At 57.5% G+C, this 15,022-nt stretch overlaps 2 protein-coding genes across 2 annotated transcripts; both read left to right on the forward strand.

Annotated features, from left to right (window-relative positions):
• The first annotated feature begins 3,566 nt into the window (after positions 1-3,566).
• On the forward strand, positions 3,567-11,464 carry FXYD6 (FXYD domain containing ion transport regulator 6). The gene is made up of 8 exons (XM_072355050.1): positions 3,567-3,700; positions 8,513-8,572; positions 8,693-8,731; positions 8,823-8,897; positions 9,005-9,041; positions 9,175-9,224; positions 9,311-9,353; positions 9,820-11,464. Exons 2-7 carry the CDS (start codon positions 8,515-8,517, stop codon positions 9,337-9,339), a joined length of 288 nt encoding a protein of 95 aa, XP_072211151.1. The 5' UTR covers positions 3,567-3,700; positions 8,513-8,514; the 3' UTR covers positions 9,340-9,353; positions 9,820-11,464.
• An 853-nt stretch (positions 11,465-12,317) lies between these two features.
• FXYD2 (FXYD domain containing ion transport regulator 2) lies at positions 12,318-13,878 on the forward strand. Its single transcript, XM_072355051.1, has 5 exons — positions 12,318-12,411; positions 12,935-12,973; positions 13,077-13,151; positions 13,685-13,721; positions 13,854-13,878. The coding sequence occupies exons 1-5, from the start codon at positions 12,318-12,320 to the stop codon at positions 13,876-13,878; spliced, it is 270 nt and encodes an 89-aa protein (XP_072211152.1).
• The last annotated feature ends 1,144 nt before the right edge of the window (positions 13,879-15,022 follow it).

Raw genomic sequence — 15,022 nt, forward strand, 5'->3', positions numbered from 1 at the left:
GAAAAAGACCATTGAAGTTTAGGATAGCAGCTCCAGTCTGTGTGTGTGTGTGTGCAGAAATCACCCTCAGACCAGAGCTGTGAGCCAGGCAGCGCTTGGCTTTTGGGAAACACTGAGTCAGCCCGACCTTTTCTAAGAAGCCTCTCAGAAACCTCCCACGGTGATGAACCTGCTTCAAAGGGAGCGTGTGGGGGCCGAGGGACGGTTTGGTTTCTCTTCACGATGTCTCTGAGGCTCAGGAAGGGGAGGGACCTGCAGAACCTGGTGATTTGGGTTCCCTGGGCTGGGCAGGGTGTGCATTGTGTGTATGGAGCTGGAGCCACCGCGTTGCATCCAGCAGCTGCTGCTGTTTGGATAGCACTGAAAACCACAATGAAACCCACAGCTAAAGACAGAGACTGGGGGAAAAATGCACCTTTTTTTGGTCTTTGCTGGCTCTGGGTTATGGAAAGCAATGCTTCTTCATGACGGACGAGATGGGATAGGAGTAGGGCCCCCATACGACTCCCTTGTTATATGCAGTGAACTCAATGGGGTTTGAGTTACAAACCTGGCACGCATCTGTACAAAGGATCTCTGTGTTCCTCGGAGTGTGCAGCACTGAGCAGCAGCCCAGAATGTTTTATTGCCACTTTAGGTGGTGTCCTGAAGAAACAGACCTCTTGAAAAAGAATAGAACAAAAAAACAACAGAGGCCAATAAGAGCTGATCTTGCTGGAACTATGTTGCTGGTAATGGGGCCATTTCGGTGCACAGAGAACCTGCACCTCTGCTATGGATTTCATCTCCTTGCAGGTTATTGCCCTCCTGCTCTCTGAAATAGCCTCTGAAGGCAGAGAAGTGATTGCAGACCCTAATACAAATTTAATTTGTTTCTTCTAAACCTGCCATCCCGTGGTCTCCCCGCCAAGCTCCAGAAAGCTGTGCTGTTTTTCCCCAAGGGCTGAAGTTTTCTAACCAGATTAAAAGTGATTAGTTTCTCATGCAGCTGCCTGGCTTTTAGGCTCTGCTCTTCCCAGCGAAAACACAGCGTAAATACCATGGGCAAAGCTTCACCTCCAGCACCGGGACACCTGAGCAAAGCAGTCCTGCTCCCATTGCCCCCAGCCAGCATGGGGCAGAGGGTGAAGCATCTCATGTCCTGCTTTGGGATGATCCCATTCATTTTGCTGTTGTTATGAGGAGCCCCCAGCTCTGCTGCTGCCGCCCCTGTGCTCTCAGCGCTGTTTGCTTCTCTCATGTCTTCCAGCCCACATCTGGCCAGGCTGCTTCCACATTCCTGTGTGCTTTGAAAATCATCCCCCAGGAATGGAGATTACAAGAACGCAGTCTGACCGGCACCATATGAATCACCACCCAATTAGTGGTGTTCTTCCCAAACTCTCCTTTTATAGCTCTCTGTTTAGTTGTGTCAGAACTGATTTGTTTATATGGGTTCAGAGGTGATGTTTCTCCTCAAAAATGCTTTTTCCCGTAGCTTCGGATTGGTTCCCTCCCATGGTTGGCAACATCACCTCTTGGCACAGCGTCGCTCAACTTCAGCTTGGGCAATACAGAGCTGCTGTTGAACACAGGCTTTGTCAGCATTAACACAGCCTGCTGCTGCCTTGGTTCCTCCCAAGCACAAGGAATGGCTCAGGCCCAATGAAAGAGGATGTTACTGGGTTAAAAGCAGCCATGTGGCTCTGCACAACCTTCCCCTTTGTCGCTGCTCAGCTCTCTGGTGGCCCTGAGCAGGATCAGGAAGAGTTTGCACACGTTTTCAGGCTTGGTATTAACAAGCAGGGAGGTCTGATGGCTCCGCTCTGAGCTTGAGGTGTGAACTGAACCCTCTCCTTCCCCCAGCACGGCCAGGCAGCTCCAGCCGTGCCCCAATCCCCAGCAAACAGGAGTTAAGTTTTCAGACCACAGCAAACTGCTTTGCTCTGGGGCTCCCGGGATGGGATGGCTGCTTCCTGCCCAGAGTCTCAGCACAGTTAAAATTAGCACAGAGCTGCTGGGAAAGCACACACGGCATGCAGGGCTGCGGGAGGCAAAGCAGGGAGCTCTGCTGGGGGAGCCACTATTCAGGGCAGTGCTGCTCAGTGACAGTGCTTTGCAGGCAAGGAAAGTCTGAGCTCATGGGGAATGCGTGGCACTGAGGCCCCATTGTACGCTGTTAAATTGAGGGTCAGCTGCATGAAGGGCTCCCGGCTGTTCTGCTGCCCCTTCCTACAGCTCCCACATCTGTCCTGGGCTCCTGACCAGTGTTGCATCACAGATAAAGCATCAATGCTGTCGCTCGGAGCACTGAGATGGAGAAATGGCCAAAACCCAGAGAAGGATCTTCAATCAGAGGGGAAAGTTCAGGAGACCAAGCGGCTCCTTCCTGCTCACTGCTCCCTTTAGACGTCGTCTACCAAGATGAAGTCATGTCCTTGTGGAGCTGGTTGCCCTGCTCTGCTGACTCTAACAGTGTGAGGAGCTCAGCCCTGTCCCTTTGTTACCATGAATCAGCACAGCCTGCCCTGCATCAACAAAAGGGTCGGCCCCAAAAAGTCGTGGCTCTCCCAGGCTCTCTCCTGCTTGCTCAACACTCTTGCTGCTGTGGCCAGAGGAGCTGCTCATGTGCACAATGTGCTCCTCATCCCACCTGAGTTTAGGCAGCAAAAAGCCTATGGTGCTAATTTTTAATTGGACAATGCTTTGGGTATTTCTAGAGTAAAGGAACCCAAAGAAGGAGAAAGCACAGGAGCCCAATGCTGCAGGAGCTGCAGCCTGCCTGCATCTCTCAGCCTATGCAAACACCTGCGGATACCCACCAGCCTCAGTGCAGCCACTGGGCACAGTCATGGCATCAAAACATTTCAGTGTGCAGCTGAGGGCTGTGGATGGTCAGAGGAGCCCCAGACTTGATTATGGCTGCTTGGTCCCTGCCTCATTAACCACGGTGTGATGGAGAGCCTTATCATGTTATCCCAGTGCATTAGGAGATGTGACGTTGTCCAGCTCCTCCGTGTCTGCCTCTGTCTCTTGACTCTTCTGTGTAATTGCCTTGAAATGCCGGGGCTGCTTTTATATTTTACTGGAAACTGGGAAATGAATGCAAAGTGGAATATGTGCCATTACTGTCCGTGAGGCTGATATCTATCCGAGATACATTTGAGTTATTAGAGGATGAACCACGCCAGCGTTGATAGCTCTACCGAGGTGTTTTGCCACGAGGAAATGGCTCTCCAGGGCGGCAGCAGCAGCAGGAGCGGAGTAGACACGGGCGTGCCAACAGCATCCTGCCCGCCCCGTCCCATCCCATTCCCGCAGCGGGTAGAGAAAGCAAAGCCTCCTCGCTCCTCCGCGCCCACCCTCCGCACACAGCTCCGCGGGACACCCACCCCCACCCCAAAGCGCTCGGCCGCCCCGTCCCCGCTCGCAGCCCGGCCCTCGGCGCGGCTCCCGGAGGGGTTGGGGCCGAGTGCTCGCAGCCCCCGCCCCGGGCTCCCCCCGCCACCGCCCCTCCCGACGGCAGGCACCGCCCGCCCGGCCCGCCCCGCTCGCTTTGTGCAGCTCCCTGCTCGCCGCGCTCTCTGCCCGCCCGGCTCCTGCTCGGCACCGCCCGGCCCGGCTCGGCTCAGCACGCCCGGAGCAAGCGGGGAGCGCCGGCCTCAGCCTCGCTCCACCCGGCTCTGCCCTGCGCTGCCCCGCTCCGGCCCGGAGAGCTCAGGTGGGTGGCGGCGGGCGCGGCCCCGCTGGTGGGGAGGGGGCCGTCCCTGCGGGGCCGCGGGGCGCTCCTCCCGAGCCGTACCCCGGGATCCGTTGTGCCGTCGGGGCGCGGCCCGGTGGGTGCCCGGGGCATCGCCCCTCGCCTCGAGGCCGCCCGCATCCCCGGCCTGGCGGCTGCCATGGCAACGCCGGGCACCATGGTTTCCCTCATCCCACCGTTGCTTGGTTACCAGCCCCCCGTGCTGGGAAGATGCTCGGGCGGATGGATCGCCTGTCCCCGCCGGAGACCACCGTGGGGGGGACTCGGGCTCGCCCTGCTCGCTGCGCTCCATGCAGCCGTCGAAGAGAAGGGAGGCGGCTGCTCCTCGCCAAATATTTGGCAGTGTTCAGGCTTATGTTGTTAAATATTTTAGTAACGGCGTGGCAATACATAAACAGTCGAGTGTTTTATATCCTGGGAAGGAGAACGAGAGGAAAGGAAGAGCGTGTCGCCGGGCGTGCAATTAGTGCTTCCCAAAGAAGCAGATAGCAGAGTCCATGTGGAGGAACTCGGATCTTGCAGGGATATTTCCGTGGGAGGGAAAGTGACAGGTGGTTTGTGTGGATGTGAATAAGCTCTGCAGCGTGAAGGAGGAGCCTCACGGAAACAGCTACACGTGGACGGCAGCATGCAGCCACCCCCTGCACCCAAAGGGATTGTTAGCCCCACGGAGTGATTTCTCTGCTTTGCAATGAAGGTAACTCCAGGGTGCAGCCCATGTGTTGGGTGGCAGCATGATGGGGAGTGCTGCCAGCAGAAAGTGCAGTCGCTGCAGAGCGGGGCCACCTGTTGCAGTCGGCTCGCCAGGAAACACCCCGTCCCAGCCAGGCTCAGGGCTGCCTGCTGCTGCCTCTTGTGTTGCTCATATTCCACGTTCGTGTTTCAATTTTAGCTCCCTTCTCGTTTGCGGAGAGTCACGCTTTTGTCAGGAGTTCAGCATGGAGGAAGTCTGCATGAGTTCCCTGCTGCAGTGAGCCGGGAGCTGTGCATGGAGCTGTGCGCTCTGTTTGCCTTTCGGGAGGTTGGAGTGAATTCCGGGCTGTAAAAGAGCCTCTGGGCTCTGCAGCTGTTGTGTACACCACTATGGAGACATCGCATGCTTGGTGTCCCTCCTCACAGCCTGGCAGCACTGGCACAAGGCACAGGGACCTGTGCTCAGTACCTGGTTGTCCCCACATAGCGAGCAGAGCCTGGGGTTTGGCCAAGGTGCAGCAAGGGCTGCAGAGGTGCTGGGGGTGCTTCAGGCTGGAAGTGTTTGCAAATTTGAGCTTTACAGCACCTGGTTATCTGTTAAGCAAATGAGCAGAGAACAAGCAGGAGGAGGTGGCTGTGGGTTGCTGGGTGCTTCAGGGCTGGATGAAACCCCACAGGTGGTAAACCTGGTGAGAGGCTGCAGTGATCCCCTGTGCCCGTGTGCTCCTGTGAGCACCCAGAGGGTCAGGGCTGGTCCATGGGGTCTGCATAACCCAGGAGAGGGTTTCCTTTGGCTATTCCCTGCTCTGGGGAGATATGCACAAGAGACAGCTTGATGTTAGGCAGGTTGGTTGTGCCTTCCACCCGGCCAGCCTCTGAATCATCACCAAATTTGGGAAGTGCTGTCCATGTTGGAGTGGTGGGGGCTGGAAATCCTCCTTCCTCTCATTTAGGAAGAAGAGGCATGACAAGCACATTAATAGCCAGATTGATGCTGACGTGAGATGGCAGAAGAGCACATCTATGCGTAGCTGGAAATGTCCATTCACACATGCACACCCTTAAATGCTTCAGGCAAGTGAACACTGCTGTCACGGTCTTGGGGGCTTTGCACAGAAACTGGAGATTTTAACTAGGTCTGATCTCCAGGAGATGCCCCCAGGGCTCCTGAAGGAGGGAGGCTGCCCAGCACTGGGTGGTGATGGCTGAGACTTGACAGGGCTGATCTATGCAAAACAATGAAAAGGGAAAGGGTGCTTCCATGCTGGAGACCATGACAAATGTACCCGCCTTGCCCTGGCAGGGCTTCAGAGAGCTCCTCAGCTAGCTGGGTCTTCCTGCCTGGGGTTTCCCCATTCTCCTCTCTCCCCAGCTGCACCCTGCCTTCATACCCCACTGGGTGCTTTGGGAGCACCTTGGTTCTCCCCCAGGAGCAGGCAGATCCCAGCTCCTTGCTTCTGGAGCCCTGTGGGGTACAGCTGCTGAGCCTTCTGCCTGCCTGGCACCTGCCTTGCTCAGCCACCCTAACCCCTGTGGTGGGGATGGGGTGGGGATTTTGGGGGGGGGGGGTATTGGTATTCCAATGGGGGGCAAGAATTGGTATTCCCTGTTAAAACAGCTGACCCAAGCCGAGCCCTGGGAGCCACTGCCCCACTTCCTGCACTGCTCTTCCTGTGTTATGGCAGATCCATCTGTTTTAACAGGAAAAAAAAACAACCCAGCACGTTTTGATTCAAGTCACGTGCCCAGTGCTCTGCGCTCCCCTGCACGGAGGTCTACATGGTGCCTGGCTGCATGGCTCAGTGATCACCAGCTTAACACCAGAACTGTGTGTGTGGGGTGGGGGGGGACGGAGTGGTCCCCATTGCTCAGTGGCCGTGCTGTGTGCAGGACACTGCTGGGTCTGGTGTGAATGGAGGGCAGTGGGCAGCAGCTTGCAGCCCTGTACGCTCCAAGCTGATGGTGCAGGCAGGGAGGAAGGCAAACCCAGTGCTATGTTTGCTCTTCTCACTTTACTTCAGCTTCACAAGGAAGTGGGTGGGCCAGCTTGAAAAGAACCCAAAAACCTGGGATGATTTGCAAAGCATATGCTTCCTTGGAGGGGAAACGAGCTCATCTGCACTCCAGAATGTGCTGTTTGTTTTCCCAGCGAGGCCACTGCCAATCCTGGTGGTTAACGTGTGTGGAGTAACGTTTTGCTGTGCAGAAGTGTGTGAATTTCCAGAAGGGAGGCAGTAAAACAAAGAACATATGTGTGCTGCCTGGAAGGCTGAACTCTGCCACGCTCAACTGCAGGAGACAAGAAGTGAGCAGAGGGCTGAGAGCGGCGCCTGTGCCTGTATGGGGGTCTGCACCACGTCCATGTGCCCCCAGCAGCCCCCTGTCGGGTAATAGCACTGATTTGGCACCGTCCTCCCGCTCTGAAAATAGATAGAGGCCGTGAGATAAAGGACACAGGGAAATGTGCAACTAGAAGTTACTGTATCACCAGCTGCTGGGCTCTTTGTACATGCTTCTAAAACCTGGTAATTATCCAGAGTTACGTGCCTGAGCAAACGAGGGAGCTGCCTGGGCAGCGGCACAGCCTGCACTGCACAAAAGCAGCGGCAGCTGCAGGAGGGGGAAATGAAACCCTCCGGCGTTCAGATGAAGCACGTTGGCTTCCAAATGACAGGACGTGAGAAGGGAGGGAAGGACGTGAGTTGTCATGGGATGTGACTCGGTATCATGAATAAATGAGGCTGTGGAAACGTGTGTCCCCACCCTGACTTCTTGGGATTGGCTCCGTGCGTTGTTTCTGGGCACCCAATTGCTCCATTTGGGGATCTGGAAGCCCTGTGCCCATGCCTGCCCATCACCGGGACAGAGGTTGTCCCTGAAGCGGGTCAGGCTGTGGAGGGGCTGCATAGCCCAATGCCAGGGATCCACATCCCTCGAATTCCTGCTCTGCCATGGGCCCCTTTCTTGTCGGCACTCATCCAGCACAGCAGCTGCGGTGTCTCTCTGGCACGGTGCTATCGGGGCTGTGCAGGGCCGATAACCCCTTCCTGCAGGGAGCCTCCCTCTGCACCATGTATGGCCACTGAGCCCTCACTTTGTGCTCGGAGATGGCACCTGGCCCACCTGGCACTGTGGGTGTTCCCTGCTCTGTGCCCCCAACGCACAGCATGGTGACACCACTTTGCTTCACCCCCAGGAGTGTCCCTACTGCTCCCCAAGAGTAACAAAGAATGGTGAGGCTGCACTGCTGGCTGCTGGTGACCGCCTGGCAGCAACAGAACACAACCAAGCAGTGTGCTGTGGGGATGAGGGGCAGCGTCAGACCTACCTCACCCTCCCAGTCCCTCGGAGGAGCTGCATCCGCAGAGCTGAGGCTGCAGCAGTGCACAGGGTGCAGGATCCCAGTGTCCCCGTGGAGGTGTGGGAGCAGGAGCCCTGTGTGGGGCAGCTCCTCGCTGTGCTCAACACCTCCCAGCCTTGTAGGTGATGGGGACAGGCTCAGCAGGGTTATTCATGGTCCCTCCTTGCTGCCGCAGGTGAGCGGGGGGAGTAGAGGCCAAGTGCAGCCACGAGTGCCAGGGTCACAGGCCTCGTTGTGAGAATGTAATTGCTATGCTAATTGGGACAAATTAAAGCATGCTCTGGGTGAAGGACACAGTGTTGACCTTGATAGAGGGATTGCAGCCCTCACGCTCACTCCGTTCCATGTGGCACAACCCTGAGCCTGTGCTGACATCTGGACCAGGAGTGGGGCTGGCACCCCTGGGGTTCTGTTCTGTCCCCAGCAGCACAGAGGCAGCTCACAGCTCCGTACAAAGCAATGCTCAGCTCACCACTCCCACCCTACTGGCGCATCCTTTGCACCTGCTGGGTGTGAAGTGCTGGAGGGGCTGAACCAGGCACCAGGGCTGGGTATGGTGATGGCACCAAGCTTTGGATCTGGGGTATGGTGATGACACCAGGCATCATAGCTGTGGTTCCTGTGGCTTTGTCAAACCTCCCTATTCCTGCTGGTGGGGGGCAGCCTTCCCCGTGTCCCCTTCACTGGGCACTGACCCTGCTTCTCCCTCTTGCTTGCAGCCATGGAGGCGGTGCTGATCGTCCTGTGCTCCCTGCTGGTGTCGGCGGCTGCGGCGGATGGTGGGTACAGTGCTTCTGTGCACAGCAGCCTGCAGGGGCAGCCCCCTCCCTGGGCAGAGGGGTTGGAATTTTTCACCCTGTAATACTTTCACATTACATCCTTTGTCTACTTATTTCCAGTGGGTGCCCAAGAGAAGGAGGAAGACCCCTTTACCTATGGTGAGCATTGCTGTGCATGTGCAGTGTGAGTAGCTGAAGGTGCTCCCCCTTCCCTGAGCCCAGCAGAAACGTGTCTCTCTCCTTTCCACAGATTACCAAAGCCTGCGGATTGGAGGGCTGGTGTTTGCTGTGGTCCTTTTCACTGTCGGCATCCTCCTCATACTCAGTGAGTTGGGGAGCAGCGCTCAGGGCTCCTGATGGGGGCAGCCATCAGGAAAAGCCATGGCTTATCCCCACTTGGGCCACACTGATGGTATTTCTCTCCTCTTGCAGGCAGGAGGTGCAGGTGCAGTTTTCACCAGAAGCCCAGGTGAGTGAGATGCTCTGCTGCACGGCCCTGGGTGGCAAAGCAGCTGTGCATTGCAGCGGGGTGCACCTTCTTCTGTGTGCCCTGCACTCTGCAGCTGGTGCCAACTGCTCTCACTGCACTCCTCTCCTTGCAGAGCTCCAGGGGATGAAGAGGCTCAGGGTGAGAACCTGATCACCTCGAATGGTAAGGCTGCCCTGTGCTGTGTGAGCCTTGGGCAAGAGGATGTCCTCACTCAGGCTCTGCAAACCATTCTGCCCTTCTCTTTACAGCAACGGGAGCGCAAAAAGCAGAGAACTGAACCAGAGCCATGAGGTGAGTCCCAGCAAAGGTACTGGGAAGGAAGGGAGGGGGGTCTGGGGCTGCACACAGGGGGCAGCTGTGGGTCCCCTACTCTGAGCAGCTCTGTGTCCCCAGCACGGTGCTGGGGCTGGGGTATGGCACTGTGCAGTGCTGGCGAGCCCTGAGCTCTGCAAGCCCTGGGCAGTGCAGCAGGAAAAGGAAGCATCTGTCCGGATTTTCCCCTGGGGTAAATTTCCTTCTGCTCCTCCGCAGCAAAGTGGTCTTTATTTTTAGGGCTTCTAGAGAGCTGAGCGTGAATCCCCCGGGGCATGTCACCTCCTTCCTGCCCATAGACCCTGCAGTCAGAGCTCCTCTGAGCTCCTGAGCTGTACTCTGCTTTCAGAGGGAATCACTGCAGTGGCAGGAGTGTGTTCCGTCCCCACTCAGGACGAGGCTGCAGTGTGCTGCCCACCTGACCCCTGCTGTCCTCCCCACGCAGACCCAGAGACCTGAAGACAGATGCTCGGACTGCAGGTGCCAGCGGCCTGCCAGGAAACTGAACCCGCAGCAACAGGTCCCTCGGAGGAGATGCAAAGCTGCTGTGTCTGTGTTACCCTCTGTACTTCAACACCGGTTCTCTATCCACTAACCTGACTTAACTCCACTCACCGTCCTCTCTGCCTCCAGTGCTGTGTATGTTAATGTAAGGTGACCATTACTTCTAGGGCTAGTTGTTGCTGATGTTGTAATAGTGACTCTCACCTCACCTTCCTCGTGCTGTGAGTGTGATGTGGGCTGGGCATGGCGAACCCCTGGCTTGCCCTCGGTCCTGTGGGGACCGGGGAGGGGGTGAGCAGCATCGTGGGTGTTTGTGAAGAAGCACCGTGTGCCTCCGTGGTGCTGCATCAATTCCCCTTCTCCCTCCCAGCCCTGGCAATGGAAGCTGCAGGGCACGGACAGCCCTGGCTGTGGTGCATGCAGCTTACTGCAGCCTGGGCATTGTGGCCCTTGGGAAATTGCTGAGTGCCGACACATGTGTGTACGTGGTGGGGCTGGGACCAGGCACGTGTGGCTCCCCCCATCTGGCTTGCTGGCACTGACCGGCAGCATTCTGCAGGCTTTTCCATCTGTTTTGGGACTGCAGCTGGCCATAGCGTGGCCAGGAGGGAAAGGGAGCACAGCACTCATTGCCCATTCAGCAATAACCCCCCCAGCACCAAACCCAGGGCTGAGCTGTGCCGGGTGCCCCAGAGTGCTGGGCTCGGGGCTGCAGGGACCCCCCCGGCACAGCCCCCATCTCCTTTCAGCGTTCCCCAATTCCATCCCAGTGCACCGTGCTGCATTAAATGGGATTAAATGCAGAGAGGGCTGTGAAATCCCGAGTCACTGTGAACGAGGGCGGCTGTGCGGCTGTGATCCCACCGGCCAGCACCGACCGCTCCTCACCGCTCCGCGTGCTGCTGGGGCGGAGCTGGGCAGGCTGAACGGAGCACACGCTGAGCTCAGCCCCAGTCCTTGTCACCTCCAATGGGAAGGGGCAGGGACGTTTCCTCCCGATGCCCACCCTGTGTCCATGTCCCCCAGTGGCTGTGTGTTGTCACCCCTCGTGCTCGCAGCCCCAGGACTCTGTAGCAGCAGGGAGCGATGCTCAGAGCTCTACATGCCCACTAGCACCGTGGGCTGAGGTTACCCCCCGTGTGCAGGAGCTCGCTGTTCCTGGTGGCTTCTCCAAGTCCATGCAGAGCCTCACTGGGAACCTGTGGCTGTGTTGGTGTGGGAGCAAAGCTCTCTGCATCCTGGAGGCTGTGAGAGGGGTCCTGTGTGCCGTGTCCCTCCCTCCTGGCTGTCACTGCTCCATCAGTCCCTGGGTGCCGCCCCCCCGTGCCCTGCAGCCCCATGCGTCGCTGTGTGCGTGTCCCGGTGTCGGTGTTGGAGTGCCCGTGGTGTCTGTGGCGTTCCGTTGGTGTTAACACTAAACAAAGAAAACCCCGTGGTTGTGTAGAAACGGCCAGACCTTGACTGTTGTAAAATAAACCGAGCTATTGTGTTTCCTTTTAAATAGGCGAGAGTGCTGCTGTGGGGAAGGACTGGTGTGTTCTGTGCTGTGATCTAAGGGGGAAAGGAATAAAACAGCGTTTCTACCAGTGTCTGGCTGCGTAGTGTGCAGGGGATGGGGGCAAGTGTGGAGCAAAGCAGGGGCTGAGCCCTTCCCACACTGTGCTCTGTGCTGGGCAGTGAGGCAGCCAGCCTGGCTCCCTCGGGGAGGTGTCAGCGGCCCCCCAGGCAGCACAGGCAGGGCTTTGTGTTGGCAGCGGGCAGGCGCTCTGAGCTTGCTCTGTGCTCTGCTCTTTTCTGCAGCCAGCAGCAGTTTCAACAATAGCCAGAGTCAATAGCTGCATGAACAGTGAGCCCAGCAGCGCGGGCACAGGGCCCCTTTGTCCCCTGGCCTTTGGGGCACATCCCTTCTGCAGCCAATGGTGCATTGAGAGAGGGGTGCTGAGTGATGCTGGGCTGCATGGCTCTGTATGGCCCTGTGTGCACCTCCTGGGATGTTGGAGCTGGGCCCCAAGTATGTCCAGGGGGTCTTGCTGTTGAGGCCAGCTCCCTTCAGCCCCAAAGCACTGAGCAGCTTGGGCTCCCACTCACTGCTGGTGAGATTAGGGCTAACTGGATGGAGCAGTCTGCTTGGCAGCCAGCCTTGCCACCAAGGTGGCACAGCTTGGGGGGGTACAGCATCCTGGCACTGGCAATACCCCTCTGGGGTGCAGTGGGCACCTTGGGATGGCTTGGTGATGGCTGGGGGGCACAGATCAAGCTGCTGCAGGGACCTGGCATTGCTGTCACCTCTCTCTCACACCCACCCAGCATCCAAGCTCTCCTCCCAGCTGAGATAGAGGCACTCTGCCTAGGCCCTCCCCTCCCTCCCAAAGGCAGGCAGAAGCCCTGGGCCTCCCCTCGTGACTGCGATAAACATTACACCAAGGCTGTTAATGTTTAATGAGGTTTGCCTCCCAATTACCATGCTTTCCCCTGGGTGCCCACTCCCAGAGCCAGACGCCTGTTGGACGGCACACCGACACGATGGGGGACGGTAAGGGAGCTATGGGCAGTGGGGAACACACTGGGGCACATTGCAGCGTGGGGAGCAGGGCTGGACCCTCCTGCCATCAAGGTGGGGGCACCTCTCACTGGGGGAGATGTGGGGATGAGTCCTCAAAGCCCTGCAGCCCACTGGGGCACCGGCACTGGACAGCACTCAGCTTCTGGAGGGGATTGCTGCAGCCAAAGTTCTCTTCGCCTTGGGATGTCATCAGGTGAGGTGGCTCGCACAGTGGCAAAGTGACAGTGCCAGCCCATGGGGTGCTTGGTGCTCCGGGTCCCTGCGTGCAGCTTCACCTGAAGCTCGAGTCTTGTGCATCCTGCAGATGCATCCTGTGAGCGCACGGTGAGTCGGGGTGAAAAACAGGAGTTTGGGAATCCTTTAGTGGATCAGGAAGGAAATCAGAGCACTCTTCCTCACAGCTCTCAGATTTTCCATCTCACCTGCCTGCCCAGGTACCCACTATGAGCCCAGCTCCCAGGCTCAGACTCCCACTGAGTTTTCTCTTTTCCAGAGCAAGCGCCTGAGCAGGGCCTGGACCGGTTCACTTACGGTAAGTGGGTGCCCATGTGGTATGTGGCTGTGAGCTGGGGGGGCTGGCAGCCCACCTCCCACACACTCAGGCTGATGCTGCAGCTCCCTTCCTCCCCCCCCAGACTATGAGACCATCCGCAACGGGGGGCTGATCTTCGCTGTCGTGGCTTTTGTGGTTGGGCTCCTCATCATCCTCAGTAAGTGCTGCCGTGTGCGGGGCTCCTCTCTGCTCCCAGGTTGTCAGCCCTGCTGCCAGGGTGGGCATCGCCTGCATCTGCCTGGGAAATTTCCACCCAGGCCAAATCCCAACACAAAACGAGTTGGGAAGGAGACGGTGTAAATATTTAGCGTTCCCCTGCCAGCATCAAAGGCTTCGGAGGGAAGGTCAGTCATTAAAAATAGCAGAGAAAAAGCCTGACATTTCCCTAGGGAGAGAGCAGCATTCCCACAGCCCTGGGCAGCTCCTAGGGATGCGGTGCCAAGTGTGTGGGGCTCTGCAAAGCTGCCCTTACGACGACATTTCTGAGTGCTTTAGGGAGAAAGATAAGCAAAGCTCCTGCATCTGTAGGAGCAGCCTGGGGAGGCAGATGGGCACCCAGGAGAGCACTCAGGTGTTGCTGGGCAGCAGTGGGAGCTCAGAGGGGGAACAGCCCTGCAGCCTTCATCAGGGCAGGGAGATGGGGAGGGGGCTGTGAGCACAAGAAGCCTCAGCTGATCCTCTCACCCCCAGGCCAGCGGTTCCACTGCGGAGGGAAGAAGAAGAGAAGGTGGGTATGGCTTGAGTTTAAGGCAGCCCCATCCATCCTGCTGGCTGCAAAGACAGGGGCTGGCTTGTCCTCCCTCGCCTCTCCGTGATGCTGCCCCACGTAATTCATCTCCCCTCACTTTTTCACCCACAGACAAGGAAACGGGGAGGATCTGTAGTTTCAGGTAGGCTGCAGAAGGAGGCACCTGGGGCTGTGTGGCTCAGGGCAATGGTGAGAGCCACACAAGCACCTGCCTTGGGGGGAGCAGTGTGGGGATGAACTGTGACCCCCCTCTCCATCCGGTTCCAGAGCTGCTGTGGGAGGAGAGCTTCATCCAGAGCTGTGAAGTCCTTGCCAAGAGCCACCCCTTGCCTCGCTCCAATGCATCCATTCATTACCCAGCTCACCCTGGGCAAGGCTGGGATGCTAATTGCCCTCGTGCTTTCCCCTCTGGTAGATCCAGCAAGTGTTTCTTAGCTAATAAAGTTCCAGCTGAGAGAGGTTAAACTTTGTGCCTGAGACATTCTGAATTGCCCACTCTCCTGGCTCAGCACCAATGAATTTCTGCCCTGCAGGCATCTTCCAACACAGACCCAGCACGGCCCAGTGGCACAGAGTAACCCCATCTGCACTGGGTCCCACAGAGGGAAAGATGTCCCTGAGCCTGGACACCCTGGTGCCTTCCTGCCCAGCTTGAGGGCTGGCTGTGGGGCCTCAGTGCCCTCCCCATGGGATGCACTGCCTGGGTTTTGTGGTCACTGCATGGGCAGTGCTGTTGGGGAGGTCATTGCACTTGCTTCTCTTGGACCGCTCACTTTGAGCATCTTTCCTGTGCATGGAATTTGTGCATCAGTTTCACATCTTTGGATGCAAACCAACAAATCACTCTCCTGCAATTGGTGAGCAAGGCGTGCAGCTCGCTGTGAATGTCTGTGCTGGACCAAGGCAGACACCTAGCGACCGCTGTGCAGTGTGCTGCTGCTGCGCTGTGCCCTGCTGCTCTGACCCCGGGCTGCATGCAGCCCTGTACTTCTGCCCCTGTTCTGCCCCTGTTCTGCCCCTGAGGGCTTTGCATCTGGGAGTGCAGCTGGGGGTGATGAAACAAGCCTTGAGCCAAGGCAGAAAATAGAAAAAGAAATAGAGGGAGCAATCCCAGCAACAGCAGTGCAGAGGGTGAATTGCAGGGAGCTGTTTGGGCACTGGGTTTGGACTTAAAGCCCTTTGTGGGTTTGCTCTGTATTCTGGGAACTCAAACACCCCTCCTCCCCTCCCCATGCTATTAGCAGAGGAGAAACTGCCTCACCTGCTTCGTTTGGGCTTAA

This window comes from Excalfactoria chinensis, chromosome 21 (genome assembly GCF_039878825.1).
Source record: "Excalfactoria chinensis isolate bCotChi1 chromosome 21, bCotChi1.hap2, whole genome shotgun sequence".
Lineage (NCBI taxonomy): Eukaryota > Metazoa > Chordata > Aves > Galliformes > Phasianidae > Excalfactoria > Excalfactoria chinensis.

Excerpts from the sequence above, each read along its gene's own strand:
- FXYD6 (XM_072355050.1), top strand. The coding sequence starts at position 8,515 with ATGGAGGCGGTGCTGATCGTCCTGTGCTCCCTGCTGGTGTCGGCGGCT. Across the intron at positions 8,898-9,004 it reads CGGCATCCTCCTCATACTCA|GCAGGAGGTGCAGGTGCAGT; the intron begins GTGAGTTGGGGA and ends CTCCTCTTGCAG. Across the intron at positions 9,225-9,310 it reads GAACCTGATCACCTCGAATG|CAACGGGAGCGCAAAAAGCA; the intron begins GTAAGGCTGCCC and ends TTCTCTTTACAG.
- FXYD2 (XM_072355051.1), top strand. The coding sequence starts at position 12,318 with ATGAGGTTTGCCTCCCAATTACCATGCTTTCCCCTGGGTGCCCACTCC. Across the intron at positions 12,974-13,076 it reads CCTGGACCGGTTCACTTACG|ACTATGAGACCATCCGCAAC; the intron begins GTAAGTGGGTGC and ends CTCCCCCCCCAG. Across the intron at positions 13,152-13,684 it reads TGGGCTCCTCATCATCCTCA|GCCAGCGGTTCCACTGCGGA; the intron begins GTAAGTGCTGCC and ends TCTCACCCCCAG.